This window comes from Canis aureus, unplaced genomic scaffold (assembly GCF_053574225.1).
Source record: "Canis aureus isolate CA01 unplaced genomic scaffold, VMU_Caureus_v.1.0 ptg000132l_RagTag, whole genome shotgun sequence".
NCBI classification, from domain to species: Eukaryota; Metazoa; Chordata; class Mammalia; order Carnivora; family Canidae; genus Canis; species Canis aureus.
Window position 1 is genome coordinate 695,211 of NW_027554443.1, and position 26,090 is coordinate 721,300.

General features: G+C 38.8%; 1 protein-coding gene and 1 long non-coding RNA gene across 17 annotated transcripts in view; one reads left to right on the forward strand and one right to left on the reverse strand.

Annotated features, from left to right (window-relative positions):
• LOC144309644 (outer dynein arm-docking complex subunit 2-like) overlaps window positions 1–26,090 on the forward strand; it is a 266,940-nt gene that overhangs the window by 186,841 nt on the left and 54,009 nt on the right. For 11 of the 15 annotated variants that reach the window (XM_077890722.1, XM_077890721.1, XM_077890718.1 and 8 more), the window contains one exon: window positions 15,491–15,550. The exons of 3 other annotated variants lie outside the window; for them this stretch is intronic. In XM_077890722.1, coding sequence (XP_077746848.1) covers window positions 15,491–15,550 — 60 coding nt within the window. Of the gene's footprint in view, window positions 1–15,490; window positions 15,556–26,090 lie in introns of all 15 variants that reach the window. One more of the 15 variants, XM_077890729.1, reaches the window with a different exon arrangement.
• The window catches only part of LOC144309646 (uncharacterized), a 186,096-nt gene that overhangs the window by 87,235 nt on the left and 72,771 nt on the right, over window positions 1–26,090 (reverse strand). The window lies entirely within an intron of this gene.

The following is a 26,090-nucleotide window of genomic DNA, read 5'->3' on the forward strand; positions in this document are numbered from 1 at the left end:
GTTTTAATAATTATTACTAAACAATTACTTTTGCTGTACTGATTTCATGCCAGATGAGAGTTCAAATGTTCAAACTTGGATAAATATTTGGATTGGATAAATATCCAATATATTGGATAAATATTCAGAATTTTAATCACTTGGCTCCTCGGCTCAGTTGGTTAAGCATCTGACTCTTGATTTCAGCTCAGGTCATGATCTCAGGGTCCTGAGGTGGAGCCCTGTGGGGCTCCTCACTCAGCATGGAGTCTTCTTGAGAATCTCTCTCTCCCTCTCTCTCTCTACCCTTCCTTCTGCTCTCTCTGTCTCTCTCTCACACAAATAAATAAATGAAATCTTTAAAAAAATAATTGTAATAACTTAGCTGACTTGACTTTCCTTTTCAGTTTGTCATTTAAATTTATTTAAAGATTTTACCACAGGTACCACATTTTTAGTTTCCACTTTAAGTTAATCTATAGGAAATAGTCTATTGCTTTATAGAATCTATTTAAAGGTAATTTTATATGCTTCTGAATTTCCCTTTTAGCAAAATAATCCTTCAAATGATTGCAGATTGATAACTATTAGTGAAAAGAAGTGATTCCACTCTACTTCATTTCCATAGGCTGGTTATTAATTTATTGAAATCAGAGGAGATTATGCACTGCTAACTGGGGGCAAGACCTCTTGAAAAGTGTAATCAAGAATGACCACATATGTTTAGTGCTGATCCAGGCGATGACTCCTCCTTCACAAAGATAACCCTTTGCAAAGGGGTAGAATAAAGTCACAGTATACAGATCCTCCACACAGGCAGGACTTGGCCTAGTCATCACTCCCAGAATTCAGGAGGAAAGAGTAGGACTACAGGCCTCATAGCTTTCTCAAATGCTATAAGAAGGTCCTGGTCAAAAAAATAATAATAAATGGACAAAATAATTATTAAGTGTGCTGAATGCTATGAAGGAAACAAATGGGGCTGGATGAAGAGTAATAGAGGGCTAACATATTTTATTTAGACCAGGAAATCAGAGAAAGCATCTTGGAGCAGGTGCATCTAAACTAAGATATAAAGGATGAAGACAAGAATTTGCAGAAAGAAAGTATGTGCAGGGGCCATAAGGTGGGAATATGCTTAGAGTTTCCAAGGACTTATAAGAAGATCAAGGCAGTTGAGGCTAAGTGACAATTGAATGGGAGAGTGACACAAGATGTGTTTAGAAAGCTGGAGGGATGGGGGTGGGGGCCTGGATTACATGGGGAATGCCAGACCATAGTAAAGAATTGGGATTTTGTTCTAGTGGTACTGAGAAGCTATTGAAAAATTTTAATGTGAACAGTGATATGATCCCATTTGTGTTTTTGAAGATCACTCTCAGAGGTCTGTAGGGAGAAGGTCAGAAAGGGTGTTGGCAAAAACCCTCTAGGAAGCTGGTGAGCTGTCAAGTGCATGGGAACATGGCAGCCTAAACAGGGCTTCATTACAGATTAAATGCGAGATTAAGAGAAAAAGAATTATGGATTTATTCACAAACTTTTTTTTTACAAGGTTTCTGCTATGAAGAGGGAAATACTATAGTGGTAATAGTTGTTAGGAAGCCCCTCTTTATTTTAAATTTCACCAAACAATTTGGAATCACCCATTAAATGAATAATTAGCAAATATTAGAATATTAGGCTTAATAAGAGGTTGCAGTGCTTTCCCTTGACTAACAAATATGTAATATAAATAGCTGTATATATTTTATAAAATGGAAGTTATAGAATAATCTCTTTAAAATAGCAGCCAATTACTGAGTGGTCATTGCTGGGTTAGGTGCTTTCTTATTTCATTTGGTCTTTGCAAGAACCCTGTGATGCAGGCAATACTGTCCCCATTTTAAGGATTTGTGAAGCTTTAGTTCAATAGTCTAAGCGATGTGTCCAAAGCCCCATAGATAGAATGCAGGATCAATTGGGATACAATAAATTGCAAGCAATGTAAACAACACAAATAAGCTTGGGTGCCAAAGAAGATACACAGATATTTAACATCTCATGGGCAAGAAAGCAGCGAAGCTGTAGGGGCACCTGGGTAGTACAGCCTGTTGAGCACCCTACTGTTAGTTTTGGCTTGGGTCATGATGTTAGGGTCCTGGGATCCAGGCAGAGTCTGCTTGAGATTCTTTTTCCCTCTCCCTCTGCCCCATCCATTCATGCTCACACGTGTTCTCTCTCTCCCTTCCTCCCTCCCCCATCCCTCTATATAAGTAAGTCAAGAAAGAAAGAAAAAGAAAAGCAAGCAAGAAGGTAGCAGACCCAGATCTAAAAAGGTACTGAGACAGGGTCTCACAGGTTTTCTAGTACATTTTTTTCCTCATCTGTCATCTGTATCTGTTCCATGTTATTCTTTCTCCATCAGTTGGCTTTCCTTGTTTTTCTGTGGTTTCCTCCACTGTGTCCCCAAGCTTCACTCTCCAGTCAACCCAGTGAGGCCACATAGTATTCCCACTTTTTAAAAAAGATTTTATTTATTTATTCATGAGAGACACAGAGAAAGGGGCAGAGACATAGGCAGAGGGAGAAGCAGGCTTCCTGTGGGGAGCCCGATGCGGGACTCGATCCTGGGACCCCGGAAGCACGACCTGAGCCAAAGGCAGACACTCAACCACGGAGCCACCCAGGTGCCCCCTATTCACACTCTCAATTCGGAAACTTCAGGGAAGGGGGATCTGACTGGCCCAGTTCAGGAAGAGTATCCACCTTTCATCCAATCAGTATGGACAAGGAAACAGTGTGTCATTTACAGAACTGCTTCCAAGGCTTGCCCTGGGGGTGAGGTACAGGAGCAGGCAAGAGCATCCCTGGTGGGCTGGGCAGATACCGTAAAGGGTGTGCACTAATGTGACAAGCCAGGATTTGGATTTCTGGACCAATAATGGGAGAAAATTTTAGGGCAGTTAACATTTACTCTTTTATTATCATGCTGTTATTGAGGGTGTTTTGGAGTTATATAACTTTAGTTGTGAGGTTATTTTGCAAGTCTTGTAAAGATGTACAGAAGTCATTTTAGGGATCCCTGGGTGGCGCAGAGGTTTAGCGCCTGCCTTTGGCCCAGGGCGTGATCCTGGAGACCCGAGATCAAATCCCGTATCGGGCTCCTGGTGCATGGAGCCTGCTTCTCCCTCTGCCTATGTCTCTGCGCCTCTCTCTCTCTCTCTCTCTCTGTGTGACTATCATAAATAAATAAAAATTTAAGAAAAAGTCATTTTACCCAGTATTTTTTTTAAAGATTTTATTTATTTATTCATAGAGACACACACACAGAGAAAGGGAGAAGTGGGCTCCATGCAGGGAGCCCGACGTGGGACTCTATCCCAGGTCTCCAGGATCACGCCCCCGGCTGCAGGCGGCGCTAAACCACTGTGCCACTGGGGCTGCCCTTACCCAGTATTTCTAAAAAGAGTTATGCCATGTTTGTTAAAATTATAAATTCTTGCTAACAGCTTTGGCTAGCTCTATTGTTATTATTAAAAACTCATTCATAAAGCAACCTTTGTGAATTAAATGGATGTAAGTTATAAAATGTGGAAAGTAATTATTTGTAATTTTTATTGAGAATATTTTGGACCTACCACTCGTATGGAATAGCATTCTGAAATTTAAACAGTGACTTTTTGCTTTTTTTTTTTTTTGTCCAATACTTTGTGATTAAATGAGGCCTATTATTATCTGTCATCTTGAAGTGTAAGAAACAACACTCATATGCATTTTGAATCTATGCAAACAGTCTTCATTTTATGAACATATAAGCCTATGAAGTATTCACATGTTGGTTTTGGGACTTTAAACTTGGCAAATTACAGATTCTCATTTTTTTATCTGTCACTGTTGGCTCCAAACAGTAAATTGAAACCACAGGATTTATCTGGCACATACACCAAGCTAATGTTTTTCCCTTGCTTTAAATTAGCTGCTACTTAATGACTAAGAAAGGGTGTATGAGATGGCAAATAGCATAAGAGCAATAACAAACACAAATCACTGCCAACCACACAAAGGCTGCTTGAATTTTGGCTGATTAAAAACCAAAACATGTCTATCATGTTGTATTCAGAAACTTCATAGCAACAGGTGAACACCCTAATCTTTGTTTAGTTTAGAAGAAGCCAATGAAAGGTAAGGACAAAAGGTCATTTCCATCTGAGTTGCATAAGAGGCCTATCAGGTGTGAACCTCCATTCCCTAAACTGGGGGAAGCTGAACCAAAGCCTTAGTATTTGCTTCTCAACATTGTATTTCTAGAGATTGCTACTTACCTATCCTAATAAATTTACTATAGTATCACTGCCAGATAAGAAAAAAGCATTAGGGCTCAGAAGTGTTGGAGTCCATGAAATTTAGACTTGGGGCTGGAGAGTTATTCTTTTTCTTAATGTAATCATGTTACCAAAATTAGGAATATCAGGCTACATTAGAGTTTTTCTGATCACAAATAAAAGAAAATGACAGGACTGGGTAGCTTATGTTGTCTAAACTGTACAGTCCAGGATTCCTCAAAATTACACAGGTTTGGATATCAAGGCATTAGATTGGCATAGATGCTGTTGGCACATGTTAAAGGATCTTTCGGTCTAGAAAAAGACACTTTTCCTGCCGAGCTGTAGGTCTCTTGGAGCTGTTCAACAGTAGCTGTGCCCTGCAGCCTTTTTGGTAATAAATGATCCGTTTCAAATAAATGAAGTGGCAGCCAACTCTGCAGAAAGAATCACTTTCTAAAAAAGAGAGACAGTTTGGGAGGGTCAGAAATACACAAACAGCATGGTAAAATAAAGTATATGCTGCTCTTTTTAATGGAAAAGATTGTTACTGGTTACATTTGCCAAATTCAATCAGTATGCCAAAAAGTCGAGGAATCTGGCAGGGACTGTGCAGAGCAGTTCCATCTTTCATCTATATTTCTTCTCTGTATTTATCTAGCTTCAGAAAATGCCAGGAATGTCTTTTCCTTCCGACTTGGCCCTTTTGCTAAACCACAGAAATACACCGGACGGCTTCTCGTAATTGTTTGGTTACTTATAGTACAGTCAGTCTTTAAACTTGTGAAAAATATATTCTTTCCATTGGAAATTTATGAAAAGCACCAACAACTGTTTGTTTTCATTTTCTGAAATTTACCCCAGGAACAAAAAAAAAATCAGTTTTATTAATTGGCAGCTACTTGATTCAATACACAGAGGCAGGAGGCCAGCTCATTATTTTTGGCCTTCAGCTGACCCAAAATGGTTTTCTCGTATAAGAAGCTATTCACAGATGCTAGACATAAGAATTAATAATAATAATAATGGCATTTCAGACTTCATGAATAAGTAGTTTTTGGCACTCAGAAAATATCTTCTGTTTTTCACTTGAAAACAGCAATCCTGTTATATACGAAAAGTAAACAGTGCTTGAATTAGCACGTTGGAGTCTTTAATGTACCAAAAATATGCATGCATTAACATTCCCTTCTAAGGCTCCTTTTTTTTTTTTCACTTCCTTCAGGATCAATCAGTTTTTGTTAAGAAAAAAAATACAAAACTCTTGGGTTCTTAGGAGCTGTGTTCTCTGTATTTTCCAACCTATTGCCATGGTGTAAGATGTCTCTTTGAAATGTCTTTGGACACAAATTTAAATGTACAGGTGCTAAACAAAAGTTACATTTTTAAAATCAAATTAATTATAGCTTTTTCAGATCGAAATCAGAGCAACTATGCCTGTGGTTCAGGAGTGATCAAACATAATGGCTTATCCTTATGGTTAACAAGTTAGGATTTGTTTATAATATCCTAGTTTGCAATATGCTTTTGGGAAAAAGCACTTCATTCTCTAGGTCTTTAGTTATCCGTGAGTAAAAGTAAGAAAAATATTTCTAAAGTTGAAGCTATTATTCTTTATAACCCAAGTTTTAAGTTTGAATCCCCAAGGAGGAAAAAAATTAGAAAAGCACCCCTCTTTTCCATGTACAGCAGTGAAAACTGACATGCTGTTTGGGGGGGTCTCTTTATGACATGGGGCTTAGTATTTTTACCTCTGCTTATGGTAAGAAGTAACTTAAAATATGCACACTGACTAGTGCAAATATTGATACTTTCTCTAGGTCATGCTTTTCTGATTGGGGGAGATCTGATCACATTTCTGTGAAAATAAATTCCAAAAGGTATTTTTTTTCCTCAGATGGTCACTTGCCAGTGAAACTACTTATAAGAATGTTGACTGGATGATTTTACTCCACCTTGCATGCAGAAAAGTAAAAATGAAAATCTCTTTGAAAATTGTCATCTTTGCCAAAGAGAAGTAGAAACACATCTAAGATGTGTTGCATGATCAGCTAGGGACAGGTCTGCTGGCACAATGCTGCATGGTCAGAGGGCTGCACAGATGGAAATGCAGCATGCTTACTGAGACGTGGAGAGGAAGCAAAGATGCTGCTTTACTTTATGGTGAAACCGTGTGTCAACAACAAATTATCATATGTCCGGATATATATCTGGATGAATATACCTTTCTTGCACCAAAATGTGCCCTCCATTTTGTTTGCACAAGTCCCAGAAATTCTCATAGTGGGGGAGTTTGGGTCTGGAAGTTGAGTGTTCAAGATCTGGACTTAGGTAACATTCAGTCCAGCTCTCTTGTCAAAACTAGGGCAAGTCCCCCCTCATACATATCTGTTAGTGGAGTTGTATTATTCAAATTACATAAAAAATTATTACAACGTAAGAAGATAACTCAAAACTTTGCAAAATGTCAGCAAAGATATACGGATGGCAAACAAGCACATGAAAAGATGCTCAAAATCATCATCACTAATCATCACAGAAATGAAAACCAAAACTTCTTGAGAAACAGGCACACGCTCCTGGAATGGCGCAAATTCAAAAGCCTGACAATACAAAGTGATGACAAGCATGTGGAGAAACCAGCACCCTTATATACTGCTCACACACTGGGAATGCAACAGGATACAGCCACCTTGGAAAACAGCTTGCTGGTTTCTTACAAAATTAAACATGCACCTACCATATGGCCCAGCCTCTCTGCCCCGAGCTATCCACCCAAGAGAAATGAAAACATGTGCACTCAGAAACCTCTCTGTGAATAGTTATAGCAGCATTCTTCTTAATCACCAAAACACAGAAACAATCAAAATGTCCTTCAACAGGTGAATGGCTGAATGACAGGTACATCCATACAATGGAATATACTACCCAGCAATGAGAAGGAACAAGCCGTGACATATGCAACAATATGGACTGATGTCAAAAACCCTGTGTTGAGAGAAGCCCCATTTCTAGTTTTGAGGCTTAGCTGTGATTCACTTAACTCTCCTGGTTAGGTTTGACTTTTATTAAATCAGTCCTCTGTGCTTCAGCTCCATTTTAAGTTTTAGCTCTGGCAATTCAATTAAATTAATAATTGATGATTAACCAGAAATTAACTATTAATCAGTTGATAACACTTATTAGTAATTAAATGGACACCACCGCCATGACTTCTCTGTATTTTTCATTCATTGATTGCTATCCTAAAAGAAATGATGTCCTATCATAGAAAGAATGATTTGATAATGAAGCCTTAAGACAAGAATCCAGGCAGCCTATAGGCACTAAAGCTGCCAAAAGCCATTTTTTAAGAATAAGAGCATCAGAATTTTCTGATGTACTTTTTATAGGATATAGCCAGTGATTTGCATGCAAATTTAGGTAGGTTTTGAAAAAATCATATTTTTTTATTTTTAAAGATTTATTTATTCATGAGAGAGAGAGAGAGAGGCAGAGACGCAGAGGCAGAGGGAGAAGCAGGCTCCCCGCAGAGCCAGGAGCCTGATGCAGGACTCAACCCCAGGACCTTGGGATCACAACCTGAACCAAAGGCAGACATTTAACTGAGCCACCCAGGTGCCCCGAAAAGATCATTTTAGTTGATAGCCATATATAATATATATAAGTATAATTTTTTATATAAGTATAATTTAAACAGATGTCCCAAAGCCAGTCCATTGATTGAATTTAGAAAATTAAATATCAGGAAGAAACTTACTAATTAAATAACACAGCAGTAAAATTTTTGGGGTTTGGTGCCATCAGAACTGGGTTTGAATTCTGCCTATGGGTGCAGCTGCCAAGTCACCCTGCTTTCCCAGGCTCCAAGGTTCTAAAAGGATGATAATATGTACCTCAAATAGTTACTGAGAGGATGAAAATGACATATATAATATATACATCTTTCTATATAACATGACATGTATATACACACACACACACACACACACACACACACACACACTTACATATATATAAAGAGCCTGCCTCGCAGCGGGTGCATCAGAATGGCTGCTGCTATCCTTAAAAGAGTGGCATCTTGCCAAGTTGAGCTGTGGTGTGGGGCAGGTGGCTTTCTAACAGGCTTCTCCCTGGATTCAAGTCCAGTTCCTGTATACCGAACAAATCAGACAGCAGCAAAGTCCTTGACCTCGATGTTCCCAGTGTAGACAGAATTTGGCGTGCTGGCCTGAAAAATGCTGTGTGGACAGCCCTGTATCCATGGTGGGATCTGACCACAAATACAGCTCCCCAGAGAGGCTGCAGGCAGTACTGTGCCCCCCTAGAGGGTAGCTCTAGCTTAGCTCTTTCCTGTAGCTTGACCACAATGCAGAGGCCACACTTGTATCTACAGGTAGGAATGTGCTGCCGTGGCCACCTCCGCACCTTAGGTTGTGTGTTTTGTTGGGACCTCTGTGACTGGGTGTAACCTCAGAGTACGCCCTACGGTCACTGACAGTATAAAGCCAAATAACACAGGATATTTCAGGTTTCTGTCTAACTACACACAACTATCTGTTAAAAGTCCTCAAGCCATTTCTTCAGAGACCATATGACTCAGATATGTGTCCCCCGAATGTGTGTTTGGGTTTTTGGTGAAGAAGGTGATGTGACAATTCAATGGGAGAATCAGTAGAAAACCTTGGCTTGTGGCTGCCCTGATCAATCAAGGCTTTTGCAAAAGCCTCTTCTGTGAGCAAATACCATACTCCTAAATCCACCACTGCCTTTAAGACACTAACATGGTTTCCTTTGCTCTGAATGAGGCCTCATGTGATGGACTCTTGCCTGCCTCTCTACCATCACACCCGCCTTCTTTCCTCACTGCCCTTGTGGCATGGACTGCTGAGTGTCCACCCACATCCCTCCTCCACTCTTTGATGCTAATTTTAGCACAGCAAATGGCTTCCAGCCACAGGATACATCTCTCAGCCTCCCCTGAATCTTGCTATGACCCTGTGAATGAGAAGTGAGAAGTGATGCACGCTACTTGTGTTTCTCGCCCTACATCAAGGCTCACATGTGTATCCCAGGTCACATCCCTCTCCCTACTCCTGAAGGCTAAAGAATAGAGACCACTGGGTGGCTTTGGACTCTAGCCAACCCACTGACAGTGGTAGAGCCACGTTACTGCCCCTGGACCACTTGCTCAGTGTCACATGAGAGGAAACAAACTTCTAGGTTGTTTAAACCACTAAGTTTGGGAGTCTGTATGTGAAAATAGTTTATCCTGGACTCAACATACTCAGGGGCGCCTGGGTGGCTCAGTAGGTTAAGCATCTGTCTTCAGCTCAGGTCATGATCCCAGGGTCTAGGGTTCGAGCCCCATGTCTGGCTTCCTGCTCAGGGGAACTGCTTCTCCCTCTCCACCCTGCTCTCTTACTATCTCTCTCTCTCAAAAAAAATAAAATACTTTTTAAAAAGTTAACCTACTCATAGGAGTTGATTTGGCAAGCATTTGGTACCTTTGTATGAAAAGACAGACACATGGTCTTGGATGGGAGACAGCTACTTGCCACGATGTACAAATGGAGAGCAGAGCAGGGGCTGACTGCTACTCATCTCTTCTGTTGGTGCCTCTGGGCTCCGCACAAACCCAAATCTCTAGTAGGTGGCCCCACCATTCTTCCTGTGTCTGGAATGTTCTCCAAATGCCCATACCACATTTTGCACTGCTCACATCCATCCTTTGGGCTTTGGATTCACTCTTGCTCCTCCGGGGAGTCTGTATTTACTGCCTGCCTACATATGTGCTCTCCTAGCACTGCCTCCTCTTCTCTGTTGTATGGACATCACTGTTTGTCTCGGGAGACTATAAGATTCCTGAAGGCAGAAGCCAGGCCTGTGTCATGCACTTCTGCATTGCCAGGCACAGTTCATGCCATGGTGCAGAACGTAGTGAATATCTGCTGAATGAAGCAATGAACTTCTCCCCATTTTTAGTACTGCCACATAACCACAATTAGGATCGAAATACTAATATTTCGAAATGCTCTGCAAATGTGAAGGCAAACAAAAGCAGCATTTGAGGAGGGTACATATTTATGATCTTTTTCTTCTGCATAGCCACAGAAGCCCAGTGCTTAAATTGTTTATTTTTGTTTTTAAACAATACAGAAAGGGGTTGGGATCCTATAATGCATTTGACTTTTCAACTCTATATTTTCCCTCTGCTAGAGAAGTTTAATTTTTCTCTGTGATTTTTTTTTTTTTTTTTTTAGTTTGTACCCTGGAAAAGTAAGGTGATAAATAAAGGCAATCATTGCAAAGTATGACTATTGCCGGGCGCTAATGTTTTCAAATTGCTGATGATTTTTAGGGACACCACAAACTGGCCGCACTGTCAGTAGCATTTGGCAGTCATAACTGGCAGCAGGAAATCAGACTGTAAATTTAGAAAGCATTGTACCGTATTTGGGAATGCACCTCAAAGTCACCTCCAAATATGTCATGGTCATGTAGCTGGGGTTCAGAGTGAAGTTAACTATCCCTTATTATGTATTTTTGTGGTATGTGAAAAACTTCAAAAAGCATGGCTGGGAAAAAGAGAAAGCCAGTTTGTTGCATCAAGGTAAAAATTTCAAAGCTTTTAACTTTAAAAATTACCACTACCAAGTTAGGAAAGCCATTTAGCACTGATACTTTCTTCATAAACACTTGACTTTACTGAAATAATTTTAAAATTATTTCTGCTACTTATAATTTTAATGCTCATTAAGATCATTTTCATAGTAATGGCTTATGTCAGAGTAAGCTGATAGGCTGAAAAGAGATACTTAGTTTTTTTTTTATTTATTCATGATAGTCACACAGAGAGAGAAAGAGAGAGAGAGGCAGAGACACAGGCAGAGGGAGAAGCAGGCTCCATGTACCGGGAGCCCGACGTGGGATTCGATCCCGGGTCTCCAGGATCACGCCCTGGGCCAAAGGCAGGCGCCAAACCACTGCGCCACCCAGGGATCCCCTTAGTTTTAATACATGAGAACTTTAACATACCATAGGATCATGGAGAGGATAAGATTCTAATTGTGAATGTCTCCTCTTGAAATGCAACATTAAGTAAATCCTTTTACTCTGTGTTAAGGCATAACACTTGAGAAAAAATAGCTTTGCCGAGTACGTGTATTATGGTAATTCATCCAATGTGCTTAGGGCTCCTCTAGTGCCCCAAAGGAGGAAACCAGTTGTCATGTAAGTTTCTAGGACATTTGTGACAAAGTTCTGCACCAAAGCAATTCAAAATAAGTAAGCTTTGCTATGGTCAGGAAACCTGACAGGGACACAAGGACAAGAGAACAGATAGAGGGGGCAGCCATTCCTGGGCAGCCTTCTTGAAGGGTCAGTCCTAGGAATAATCTCACTGAACAGTTTAGAAAAAAACATACACAATGAAATCCAGTCTGTGAACACAAGTAAGCTATGAGGAATATTAAGCAGAGAGATCCAGTGTCATTGTGCCCAGACAAAAGAGTAGCTGGTTAAGTTTTATTTTGGACCAGAAAAAAAAAATTCAAGCACTTTTGAAAAGGAATATGAGTTGAAATGAAAAAAAAAAAAAGGATCAGAAGGGCATTTTTAAAATCTCAGTTTTGTTTGTTGCTGGAGCTGAAATATGCAGAGCATCTTTTTTTTCCCATTTAAGTCCAATTTAGTTAACATACAGCATATAACTAGTTTCAGAGGTAGAATTTAGTGATTCACCATTGCATGTAACACCCAGTGCTCATTACATCAAATGCCCTCCTTAATGCCCATCACCTAGTTACCTCATACCTCCACTCAATATGCAGAGCATCTTAACCTCAAAGTAATGTTGATTGTGTTAGCCCCTGAAGACACAGAGATGAAAGTAAGGGGTTCAGCCTTCAGGAGAAGCTGTGAGTGTGTTTGACTGCAAACCAGTATGGTGTAGGAGCAATGGTCCACCACTGGTGGAGGTGGGCATCTAAAAGGTCAACCACAGCTAGATCCTGGCCCCACAGATTACACATAGCAAACAAGGGAGCCACATGCTCCTATAAGACCCACAGGAGAGTTTTCAGGAACAGAGAGGCCCCATTGAATGAAAGAATTGCTGATGGAGGCAGTTGACTATGACTACAGATTTCAAGATCAGGTGCAGGCATGATGGCCCATGGACCAGGGAAAACTAGACACACCTCAGGAAGTGCTAGCCCCGGGAGTCCAGGTCCAGAAATCAGGCCAGACCACCTCCCTCTCCATGGGTACTTACACCAAGGGATGCAGTGTGTATATATGGGTAAGAGCATGGGATCTGGAGCCTGTGTTCAAATCCTGGCTTTCCCAAACATTGCAACTTTGGGCAAGTGACTTAATCTCTCTATGCTTTAGTTTCCTCATCTGTAACACTAGACTATTAATGATAGTATTTAACTTTGGGTTTGTTGAGAGCATTAAATGAATTGACATATATAAGGCCCTTTGAATAGTACCTGATACCTGGCAGGCATTAATTGTTTGTTGAAATCTTAGCTATTGCTATTATTAGTTCCATCCTTCCCAAGGGATACCTATCCTCCCTGCCTCTCCTGGATCTTTAATGGTGGAATGAGTGGAGGAATGTCATTTCTGGTAAAGACTGGGTGATGATGATCTGAGAAAGCTTGCCTGAGCTTTCACTTATATCTGGCCTGGGCTTTGCTTTGTAAAGGGAGAGATCTTCCCCACCACCCATTCCCTGAGTCACTGGGCACAACAACCAGAAAGCTGGGAAGTCATTTATTCTCTGTCTCCTGGGTTCCCCTCCACAAGGCAGAGAGAGGGCTATTACCCTGGGCCACTGGCTGCCATATGCCTTGCTTCTCACCCTGTACACTTCTTGAGAGCTAGACTGTGCCTTTCCTATAGTGCCTTTCACATCACATCCCATCACAGGTGATCAGCAACATTTTCTTGATTGACACAGGAAACAAAGAACTGCCCCACCTGCTTATCATACCCAAAAAGATGTAATAGAGAAAAAATTTACTTAAAAGTAAAATCTTCGGATCCCTGGGTGGCGCAGCGGTTTGGCGCCTACCTTTGGCCCAGGGCGCGATCCTGGAAACCCGGGATCGAATCCCATATCGGGCTCCCGGTGCATGGAGCCTGCTTCTCCCTCTGCCTGTGTCTCTGCCTCTCTCTCTCTCTCTGTAACTATCATAAATAAATAAAAAAAAATTAAAAAAAAAAAACGTAAAATCTTCCCAGAAATGTAAGATGTGTATTGAAGAAGCTAGATTAACATAAAATTAGTATTGATACAAATAAGCTACTTTAGTAACCCAGATCCAAGTAGATTTTAAAGTAAGATTGAAGGAATGACTTTATGAAAATGTCTGATCAGAATCTCTGGACTGGTCCTGGAATCAGCTTAGGGATGTGACCCATTCCAGTTCTCTCAGGATACAGAGACAGGGTGAATAAATAAAAAAATCTTTTAAAAAATGTAACACTTTGGTATATAATTGAAATTCTGTAGACTAAGTATTTGGCTTAAAAAATATCTTCTCTAAAATTTGTAAACAAAAATTTTCAAATCTGGGAACAGTAAACAAGGCTATCACTCGTGTAAAACTCAATAGCAATGTGTTTGAACTGTGTTCTACCAAATGTCTAGCTAAGACTATCGGAATAGAGGGACTGAGTTTCTGGGATTGTGGTGCAAGTAGTGGTTTGGGATAGTTGTTGAAAGGGTACAAGTGTAGATTGGGCAGATCTGTGTGGAATGAACAAATGATGAACAAGCTTACATCACCAGTTGAGGAGTGAGAAGCAAGGAGAGGTGTTTTGCAGTGAGAAAGAAATTCTAGAAAATGAGCATGGAGACCAAAGTTTGGCCCTCTTTCTATGGTGAAGATGAGTGGTTTTTTTGCATATCATAGAATCAAAGAAGGTACCAGAGAGTCACTATGAAAAACAAGAAGAAATAGGCAGAGTTCTAGGAACCCAAGCCCTACTTTTTCTTCAGATGTTCCATTTTGTCTTACATATGATATTTATGTATATATGAATTTCATGGGATAGTTAAGATTCAGTTTGAGGGCAGGAGAGGAAAAGATTTCCACTGCTTAAAAAAAATTTTTTTTAAATCACTGGCCTATAAATACCATGCTTAGGGCCAGCCCTGAAGTTCTAAACAGCTAACCTAGCAAAAACCATGCAAGGTGGGCTCTGAAATGAACACAGTCTTTGTGTTCATTAATTAATAAAATTAATTCAGTTTCTTTCACTGAAATTTTAAATTCTTACACAGATGACACTAAGAAGTATCCTTTTAAATAATTTTAGCAAAAAAGAGAAGACTAAAATTAATATTTAGGCATATATTAAAAACTTCAAGGATTATCAGGAGTTTTTGTCAGAGTTGTTGGAAACATTACTTTGCAAAATTAATGGTCATATTTTTGGTTGCCATTTTTACAAATCTTAAACATTCGGTGGGTTTTATTTTATTTTTTTTTATTTTTATTTTTTTAATTTTTTTTTCTATTTAAATTTTTTTTTAATTTTTATTTATTTATGATAGTCACACAGAGAGAGAGAGAGGCAGAGACACAGGCAGAGGGAGAAGCAGGCTCCATGCACCAGGAACCCGATGTGGGATTCGATCCCGGGTCTCCGGGATCGCGCCCTGGGCCAAAGGCAGGCGCCAAACCGCTGCGCCACCCAGGGATCCCCCATTCGGTGGGTTTTAAAAGAGAAATTAAGTAAGCACAATCACATTTGACTTATTCCTTCCCACAAATTGTATCACAAAAGGAAAACATTTCCCAAATGGGTAGCAAGTGATGAGACAGACTTCTAAGGCACACTTGATAGCAGTAGGGTGCAAGGAAAGGAAGACCAGAAGAGGCCTTGAGAATGAGGTTAAGTCAACTGGAGTTTAAGAAAAGCAACCATTGGGCAAAAAGAATCTTTCATTTAAGGTTATTTCCCAAGAAATTAGTCATTTATTTTCATCCTTATGAGCTTAGTTCCAATTTAGTAGGAGCAGGGAAAGCTATTTCTTTGACAATGAAGAAGAAAAAATGTGGCTCTTCTCTCCAGCCTTGTGCTTTATTTTTTTTTTTCCATATTAAGCTGCTCTTAAAGCTGAAAAGAAATCAAAATGAAATTGGGAAAGTGGTTTCACTAAAGGATTTTTTTTTTCCTTTTCAATTCTTCAGCTTCAACTTTTCTGGATATCTTTCCATTTTTGCTCCCATGCAGGACGAATTCTATATCTAGTAAGGTATTTTAAATATTAACATGTCTTTGGTTTTGAATTCCTTCTAATAATGTGCCAGTTTTTGGAGATAAATATAAATGCAAACAATATAACATTAATAATTCAGACTGATTCTAGTATTGAGGAGTATTGTGGAAATCATTATCCCTTTTAATATATCCATTTTGAGATAATGCTTGGCCTTATTTTTATAGTAAACAATTTTAAATTTTTTCTTAGCTTGGCAAGATATAATTTTATAGTTTGACATCAGACTTTATAAATTCTTAGCATTTGCTAGAGCAAAGTAAACCAAACCAAAATCTTTCCAATGATAATTTCTTAAGGTAATTAAGCTAAATACCTTCTTATAAATGGCGCTTATCTTTTATTGTTTTAAAATACTTCCATGTGAAATTATCAATTATAGACCTACGTCTGTATTTAGTAGGGATATTACTCACATGAACTTGCATTCAAGATTAAAAAGAAAATTGAGTTACAGGCAGAAAATAATTTGACTTTCTGTCCTACACCTACAAACTTATCCTTAACTACATTCAGTCTATACACCTCTCTTGTCTTTGCGTGTTCCTTCTCCTGGCTATACTCCACTATACTCATGATCTCATTTTATCTCCAAAAGCTGGAGATTTTGACATTGGCTATTCCCTCTAACTTCTGCATATTTAATCTTAATATCTCATTGCCTACTTACTCATTTCATATTGCACCATCAGTTGATCACATCCACTGTGGAATCCACCATATCAGAGGAGTTTCATTCTCTAGAGATCCTCATTTCTCCAGCTGTCCTTGATTCTTCAGCCAATTCCATTGGCTTTTACCTTCAAAAATTCTGAGATTGCTTTATTGGTAATCTCTAGAATTTTCAAGTATCCAAATCCAAGGTATTCTTTTCAGTCCTCAAATTACTTAATCTCCCTAAGTCTCATTATAATATTGATCCCACCATCTTCTTAAAGTGCCACCTTTCCTTAGCTCCTGTGATTCCATAGTCTCCTGGTCCTCCTTTCACCTCTTTGTTGACTCTTCATCTCCTTTGCGGGTCTCACTTCTTTCTGGCTAATCCACTTGTTATGACTTTTTAAATAATATAAGTAATGTATGTTCACTGATAACAAATTAGAAACTAAAGATGAAAAAAAAAAAGATAAAAAATATTAACTGAAGCCTGCTGAAGAAGACCTCTGTGAATTTTTTTTTTTTTGAGGAACTTTGGCTTTGAACATCTTGAAAGATACAGAGATGTGATATATGTGTATATGTGATATCACACACATATTTACATAGCTTTATGAAGCCTATGTATCTTTATGAAGCCTTAACAACAGCTTTGAAAGCCATGGTCCATGAATTATGAGACTGGGTGACATTTCTCTTAGAGGGTATATAGAGAAAAGAAAAAATGAGAGGGTTGATATGATATCCTGAGTCATACCACGAAGGCAAAGAAAGAGGATTATGCACACACACACACACACACACACACAAGCAGAGTATTAAAGAGAAAAAATCAAAACAAATAAGGAAAGTGCTATTTTAGGAAAGTCAAGAAGAGAGATTATTTTGAGAACAAGGACATAACTAGTGGGACCAACTGAAAAGTGAAGAAAAACAAGAACAAAAAGCACATACTAGATTCATAGCAAAGCAATTTCTAATAACCTCAGAAAAGAGATGAGGAAATGAAGACAGCTAGTGAGGCCACTCTGGAAAGTTTGGCAGAGAAGAAGAGGGAACAAGAATGGTAGCTGAAAGGGGAGGTAAAGGCAGATTGGGTGGTTTTTTCTTTGTTTATTTTGTGTCCTGAGACAGTAGAAACTTGAGTGTGCTTATGTGCTCATTGGCAAGTGCAGGAAGAGAGGGGAGCCAGTGAAGGTATCGGACTGAGAATGATATGGAGCAAGCTCCTAGAGGAATGGAGAGGTAGGGGAACACAGAGCTTGAGGGCATGGAGATGAGTTTAGCCTGGAGGAGAGACACCTCTTGTGTATGACAGATGGCAAGGGGGAAAGGATGGGCACAATTGCAGTGGTAATCTATGCACGAGATGACAGGGAGCTGGGCAATTTCCCTTTTTGTGATTTCTATTTTCCCCATCAAGTAGGAGGCAAAGGCACAGGCTGAGAGCAAGGGAACTGAAGTAGTGAGTTGGGTAATTTGAGGAGAATAGAGAAAGTTTTAAATAGCTGCTGCAGAGAAAAAAAGCTGATGAGAAAGGATACCTTTGTGGATTGCCAGAATTGAGAGCCAGTTGAGATAAGAGACCATGAACATGTGTGCATTATCCAGAAGCTTAGTTGGGATCTGGGATTTCAATTTGTAATATCAGTATGTTAGGAGAATAGTAGAGAAAAGAGAGCTAAACTTAGTGATGGAAAAGCAGCTGACATGGTGAAGCCCAGAAGGTAGGTAAGAGCAGGAAGACTGTGAATATACAAGTGTCTCCTGTGTTTTCAGTCCCGTTCTGTCTCTACCAGAACCTGGAGCTTCTGCTAGAGGGCAATTAGAGGCAGATATGGAACAGTTACTGGATTAGTAAGGCCCAAGTATGACCATGAGAATAGCTGACTAGTTTTATGGAGTAGGGGTAAAAATCAATGGAACTGAGAAGGTCAAATTCTGAGGCTATGGGTGACATTATTGTTTGGGTCAAAGTGTTTATTTTTTTTATTTTGAGATGAGATGTCATCTTAAGTCACAATTTTATTCATGTTACCAAAAAACAAAAACAAAAACAAAAACAAAACACCAAAACAAACAAAACCCATAGTCAGTAGTTCAGATGTTAGCTAAGGCTGCCATTCCCATGATCATGTAGGAAATATTGGCTCAAGCTTCCCTCTGCTTTCCATGCCCTAGACAATGTCTAATTTAGAGGGAATTCTGTGTATTACCCAGAGTCTGATTATTTCATTCAGGTTATGGATTGTTTCATTCTTATAAGCATTTTGTACCCAGAGCTGACATAGATTTCAAATTTCACCCTTTTATCTTGTTCTCCCCACTAACTTCTACCTTGATGAGAATAATAAACAAAAACATTCTTATAAAGTCATTGTATACAAAGCAAAAAAATTTAATTAAAAAAATCAAAGATTTGTAGTGATGGAAGGAAGTATACATTGTAGCAATGCCAACAACTTCAAGACAGGTATTACATTTGGCAGCTGGTAAAAAACCCATGGCCGTTTCTGAACTAGGCTTTCATTCTCCCAGTGGATCACTTTACTGTCTCTTCCCTTCTCTGCCTTTTCTTCTTAAAAAGAAGAACAGATTCTCACAAATTGCTGATCTGAGTGATTCAGTTTTCTCTAGGCTATACCTTTCAAAGTTAGCTCCAGATCTTCTTGCATATCAAAAATTTGGCCTCATCCTTAAATCCAAGAAAGATGATAGTGGCTCAGATCACCGCAGCAGAGGTAAAGAGGTCAGATTCTGGGTACATTTTGAGGGTAAAACAGGATCGGTTCATGGCTTGGATAAAGGCAGTGAGAGAAAGCAAGAAGTCAGGGATACTCCAAAGTTTTTGGCCCAAGCAGCTAGAGAGATGAGTTGACATGAACTGAGGTGTGGAGGCCATAGGGAAATAGGTTTTGAAAGGGTCAGGGATTGAGCTCTGTTCATCCTCTGTGAAACTCAGTGTATTTTCTTTCCAAGTGCAGATGTCAAACAGGCAATTGAATGGTCTGAGCTGGAGACTTATATATACATATATTTGATAAATAAATAAATAAATAAATAAATAATAAATAAATAAATAAATAAATAAATAAATATATATATATATATATATATATACAGCCTCTCTCAGAAAAATATTTCTAAATACTCTCTCAAAAACTGTTCTAACAATAGAACACAGGCAACCACATAGACTTTCAGTCTCTTCTCAATGGGAGATAACTCACGTTAAATGCAGGCATTGTATTAAGAGTTGATATCCAGGACATTTTTCCTGGAGTCTGAAGAAAACCTATAGCTTGTTCCAAGCATATTAAACTCTTGAATATACTTTTGCTTCCTTCTGAAATCTAACATTACGTTCAAGTGACTAAAAAAAAGACGGAGAATTGGAGAGGAGAAAATAACAAAATTTTGTAAATTCAAATTCAGTGGAAGAGTGACAACTGCCTGGCAGACCTCAGGAATCAGAATGTAAAGTCAACAGTGGGAGAAACTCAAAAAAAACCCAGCTTACAATGTGGAAGCCTCAAAATATTAAGAACTGGTAGCCCTAAGTGCCTCTGGAATTGGTCTGTAGGGTTCAGGATGGAGGCTATAATAAGGGAAACTGAGTAAAAGCTAGAGCCCCTTCCCTAACTCCACTCAGTAAGTCACTGCCCTTTCCCAACACAGCAGCTGCCCAAATAAAACAGTCTCTGGACTGGAGGACAGCAGCCCCTGTGAAGTAAAGATATTCTACTGAAGATGGAGATTAAGTGACCATATAAACACCGAAGCTAAATGGATGATCTGCCCTTCTCAGTCCCAAATTCCTACAAGTGAGTCCCTTCCTCTACAGGTTGGAGTTTGAAAAGCTCTTCCTTGGAGAATCTGACTAGCTCAACACAGAAGATTTCAAGATACTGACCTGGGGAAGACCCCAGCCAGCCTTTCCAGGGCCTCTGGTGGCTGTGGGAAACTGTTGTATGTGAATTAGAAAAAGATGTTCCCTCTGAGAAGATGTAGCTTTGTTGGTCTGAGACTTAAAAAGGAGATAACACGTTTGAGGGAAGAAAAAGGCATCCCTTCTTCCTTGACCAGTGAAATAGTGAGAAAATGAGAGCTGCTTTTCAGGCCCCTTTAATCCGGTGTTTTCATCGAGAGCACAATCCTGAGTGGCCTGAGACCACTCAGATTATCCTACAGTAAAACACAGCCAACAAGCCCCATTTATGTGCTCAAATTCTCTATTCACCCAACAAGTAACATCTGAAGAATGTTTTGAATATAGAAGACAAAAACTGAAACAAATGGAAACAAATCAGTGCTTGGAAGAAACATAGTGTAGCAGAGAGAATGAAAAAAGTGAACATCCTCAGAGAGATAGATAGATAGATAGAAAGAAAGAAAGAAAGAAAGAAAGAAAGAAAGAAAGAAAGAAAGAAAAGAAAGAAAGAAAAGAAAAAGAAAAGAGAGCATTCAGGGAACATGAATTGGAAGATAAATCTCTCAGAGGTCTCTATCCATTGAGAAGATCCAATAATTATAGGGGCACCTGGGGTCCAGTCAGTTAAGCCTCTGATTCTTGTTTTCAGTTCACATAGTGATTTCATGGGTCTTGGGATCGAGCCCCACATCAGACTCCATGCTCAGCAGGGAGCCTGCTTGTGTATTCTCTCCCTCTGCTCCTCCCCACCATTTGCTCTCACTTTCTTTCTCCCTCTGTCTCTCTAAAAATAAATAAATACATCTTTTTAAAAAAAAAAAAAAAAGAAGAAGAAGATCTAACAATTGTAAATATTTATGTCCCCAACTTGGGAGCACCCAAAAATATGTCAATTAAAAACAAACATAAAGAAACTCACTGATAATAATACAATAATAGTAGGGGACCTTAACACCCCACTGATTTCCAAGCAGAAAATCAACAAAGAAACAATGGCTTTGAATGACATACTGGATTAGATGAACTTAATAGATATATTAACACTTCATCATAAAGCAGCAGAAAACACATTATTTTCAAGTACACATTGAAGATTCTCCAGAATAGATCACATACTGGATCACAAGTCAGCCCTCAACAAATAACAAAAAGATTGAGATCATACCATCCATATTTTCAGACCACATGCTATAAAACTTGACATCAATCACAAGAAAAAAATTGGAAAGACCATAAATACAAGGAACTTAAGGAACATCCTACTAAAGAACAAATGGGCTAACCAGGAAATTAAAAAAGAAATTAAAAAAAAAATACATGGAAGCAAGTGAAAATGAAAACATGACAGTCCAAAACCTTTGGGATGCAGCAAAGACAGTCCTAAGAGGGAATTATATAGCAATACAGGCCTACTCTAGAAGCAAGAAAAATCTCAAATATTCAACCGAACCTTACACCTAAAAGAGCTAGAAAAGGAGCAGCAAATAAAGTGTAACATCAACGGAAAAAAGGAAATAGTAAAGATTAGAGCAGAGGTAAATGATATAGAAACAAACAAACAAACAGTAGAACAGATTGACAGTAAGAGCTGGTTCTTTGAAAGAATTAATAAAATTGATAAGCCCTTAGCGAGACTTACCAAAAAGAAAAGAGAAGGTACCCAAATAAATAAAATCACAAATGAAAGAGGAGAGATCACTACTAACACCACAGAAATACAATTAGAATATTATGAAAAAATTATATGCCAACAAACTAGGCAATCTGGGAGAAATGGGTAAATTCCTAGAAACATACAAACTACCAAAACTGAACAGAAATAGAAAATTTGAACAGACCATAACCAGCAAAGAAATTGGAAGATTAATCAAAAATCTTCCAACCAACAAGAGTCCAGGACTAGGTAGCTTCATAGGCAAATTCTACCAGACATTTAAAGAAGAGTTACTTCTTTAACTTAATCTTCTAAAACTAAACTTATTCTTCTCACATTGTTTCCAAAAATAGAAATGAAAGGTACAATTCCAAAGTCATTCTACAAGGCCAGCATTACTTGATTCCAAAACCAAAGACCCCACTAAAAAGGAGGGGAGAATTATAGGCCAATAACCTTCATGACCATGGATGCAAAAATTCTCATCAAGATACTAGCAAATCAAATCCAACAGTACATTAAAAGAATTATTCACCATGATCAAGAGGGAATTATTCCTGGGCTGCCAGGATGGTTCAATATTCACAAATCAATCAATGTGATATACCACCTTAATAAAAGAAAGGATAAGACCCATGTGATCCTCTCAGATGCAGAAGAAGCATTTGGCAAAAGACAGCATCCATTCCTTATAAAAACCCTCAACAAAGTAGGAATAGATGGATAGATGAAACATACGTCGACATCATAAAAGCCATATTGGAAAGACCCACAGCTTATACCATCTTCCTGAGAGCTTTTCCTCCATGGTCAGGAACAAGGACAGGGATGCCTTGTTCTCACCACTACTATTTAACATAGTCCTGGCAGCCTTAGCCTCAGCAATCAGACAACAGAGAGAAGTAAAAGGCATCTAAATTGTCAAGGAAGTAGTCACTTTCACTATTTACAGATAACATGATACTCTATGTAGAAAACTTGAAAGACTCCATGAAAAAATTGCTAGAACAAACACATGAATTCAGTAAAGTCTCAGGATATAAAATCAACATACAAAAATCTCTTGCATTTCTATACAGCAATAATGAAGCAGCAGAAAAAGTCAAGGAATTGATCCCATTTACAATACACCAAGAATCGTAAGGTATCTAGGAATAAACCGAAGAGGATTAAACTGAACCCAAACCATAAGATGCCTAGGAATAAACTGAATCAAAGAACCAAAGACCTGTATTCTGAAAACTGTAGAACACTTATGAAAGAAATTAAAGAAGACACAAAGAAATGGAAAACATTCCATGCTTGCGGAAGAACAAACATTGTTAAAATGTCTATACTACCCAAAGCAATCCACACATTTAATGCAATCCCTATCAAAATACCACCAGCATTTTTCACAGAGCTAGACCAAACAATCCTAAAATTTGTACGGAAATTCAAAAGACCCTGAATAGCCAAAGCAATCCTGAAAATTTTAGAAAAGCAAAGCTGGAATCATCACGATTCCAGACTTCAAGCTCTATTGCAAAGCTGTGTCATCAAGACAGTATGGTACTAGCACAACAAATACAAGTACAACAAATGGTATGGTACTGGCACAACAAATACAGGTACATAGATCAATGGAACAGAACAGAGAATCCAGAAATGGACCTACAACTCTATGGTCAGCTATTCTTTGACAAAGCAGAAAGAATATCCAATGGGAAAAAAATCTCTTCAACACATGGTATTGGGAAAACTGGACAGCAACATACAGAAGAATGAAACTGGACCACTTTCTTGAAATAAATTCAAAATTGATGCAAGACTGAAATGTGAACCAGCAAACCACCAGAATCCTAGAGGAGAACACAGGCAGCAACCTCTTCACCCTGGGCCAGAGCAACTTCTTACTAGATACATCACTAGAGGAAAGGGAAACGAAAACAAAAATGAACTACTGGGAGTTAAGATAAAAATCTTCTGCACAGTGAAGAAAACAGTCAAAAAAACTAAAAGCCTATGTAATGGGAGAAGATATTTGCAAATGACATATCTGAAAAAGGGTTAGTATCCGAAATCTATAAAGAAGTTAGCAAACTCGACACCCCAAAAACAAATAATCCAGTTAAAAAATGGGCAGAAGACAAAATAGACATTTTTTCCAAAGACCCAGATGGCTAACAGATATATGAAAAGATGCTCAACATCACTCATCATCAGGGAGATAAAATACAAATCAAAACCACAATCACCTCACCTGTCAGAATGGCTAAAATTAACAACTCAGGAAACAATGTTAGTGAGGATGCAGAGAAAAGGGAACCGTCTTGGCACTGTTGGTGGGAAAGCAAGCTGGTGCAGCCACTCTGGAGAACATTTTGGAGGTTCCTCAAAAAGTTGAACTTTTTGCTCAAGGAATTGAGGAATTGCTATGCCCCAGCAGTTGCACTACTAACGATACAAAAATACAGAAAGAATACATGCATCCCAATGTTTATAGCAGCATTATCAACAATAGCCAAACTATGGAAAGAGCCCAGGTATCCATCGACTGATGAATGGATAAAGAAGATGTGGCATATATACCATAGAATATTAGCCATCAAAAAGAATGAAATTTTGCCATTTGTAACAATGTGGATAGAGCTAGAGTGTTTTATAAGCAAAATAAGCTAAGCAAAATAAGTCAGAGAAAGACAAATATATGATTTCACTCATATGTGGAATTTAAGAAACAAAACAGATGAATATATGGGAATGGGGAAAATTAGGGGGAAGCAAACTGTAAGAGATACTTCATGATAGAGAACAAACCGAGGTTGCTGGAGGGGTGGTAGGAGGGGATGGGCTAGGTGGGTGATGGGTATTAAGGAGGGCATTTGTTGGGATCCCTGGGTGGCGCAGCGGTTTGGCGCCTGCCTTTGGCCCAGGGCGCGATCCTGGAGACCCAGGATCAAATCCCACGTCAGGCTCCCGGTGCATGGAGCCTGCTTCTCCCTCTGCCTGTGTCTCTGCCTCTCTCTCTCTCTGTGTGTGACTATCATAAATAAATAAAAATTAAAAAAAAAAAAAAGGAGGGCATTTGTGATGAGCACTGGGTGTTGTATGTGATGAATCACTAAATTCTACTCCAGAAACCAATATTGCACTGTATGTTAACTAACTAAAATTTAAATAAAAATTTAAAAAGAAAAAAACTCTCAGAAAGAGTAAAAACATAAAGAGATGAAAAAAGGAAAGATAAAAATAAAAAAAAAAAAACAGTGCAAAAGATCTAACTTCAGAATATTAGTTCCACAAAGGAATAACTGAGAAAATGGAGAGGAGGAAATGAAATGAAATAGTTCAATAGAATTTCCCAGAGTTGGAGTACATGACTTACCAGATTGAAATGATGCATCAGGTTCCCTGTATACAATGGATAAAAGTATACCTATCCACAAGATATAGCACTGTAAAATTTTAGAACATTAAGTATAATAATAATAATAGTAATAATAATAATGAAAGATTCTGTAATGTTCAGAAGAGAAAGGATAGAAAAAGAAGATAGAGTGAACAAGAGAAACCAAACATGAAGAACACTTTGGGCTTCTCAACAGTAACATTGGAAGCAAGAAGAAAATGGAGGAATGCCTTCAAAACTCATCCAACTCTTCAAAATTATTTCTCACCTAGAATCCTATATTCAGTAAAACTCTTAATCAAGTCATAGAAAAGACATGTGAGTCTTAAGAAGTTTACCTCCTTTGCACATTTGTCAAGAGGCTACTGGAGAGTGTGACTCTGCCAGTATCTTTAAATCTTCAAAGAGAATGTTGAGTTATACTTTTTGTTGGTGGTGGTGGTTGACTATGCATTTTTTTTTAAATTTATTGGAGTTCAATTTGCCAACATATAGCATAACACCCAGTGCTCATCCTGCCAAGGGCCCCCTTCAGTGCCCATCAGCCAGTCACCCCAACCCCCTGCCCCCCTCTCCTTCCACTACCCCTTGTTCATTTCCCAGAGTTAGGTGTCTCTCATGTTTTGTCACTCTCACTGATATTTTCAGAGAATGTTGAGTTACTTTGATTCAAACTTGATTTTGTCTTGACCACGTATTGATGAAGTTCCTGACTGCTTTATTTCCTAGATCATTTTACCCCACAAAAGTGTTCTTTGACTTCCTTCTAAAGAACCAGAGGAAAGTCATAGTGATAACCCAAGGCAGGAAATACAGAGTGGTCTATTCCTTCTACTATATTTCCATGGGACCTGCAGTAACCTGTCAGTACTACATCC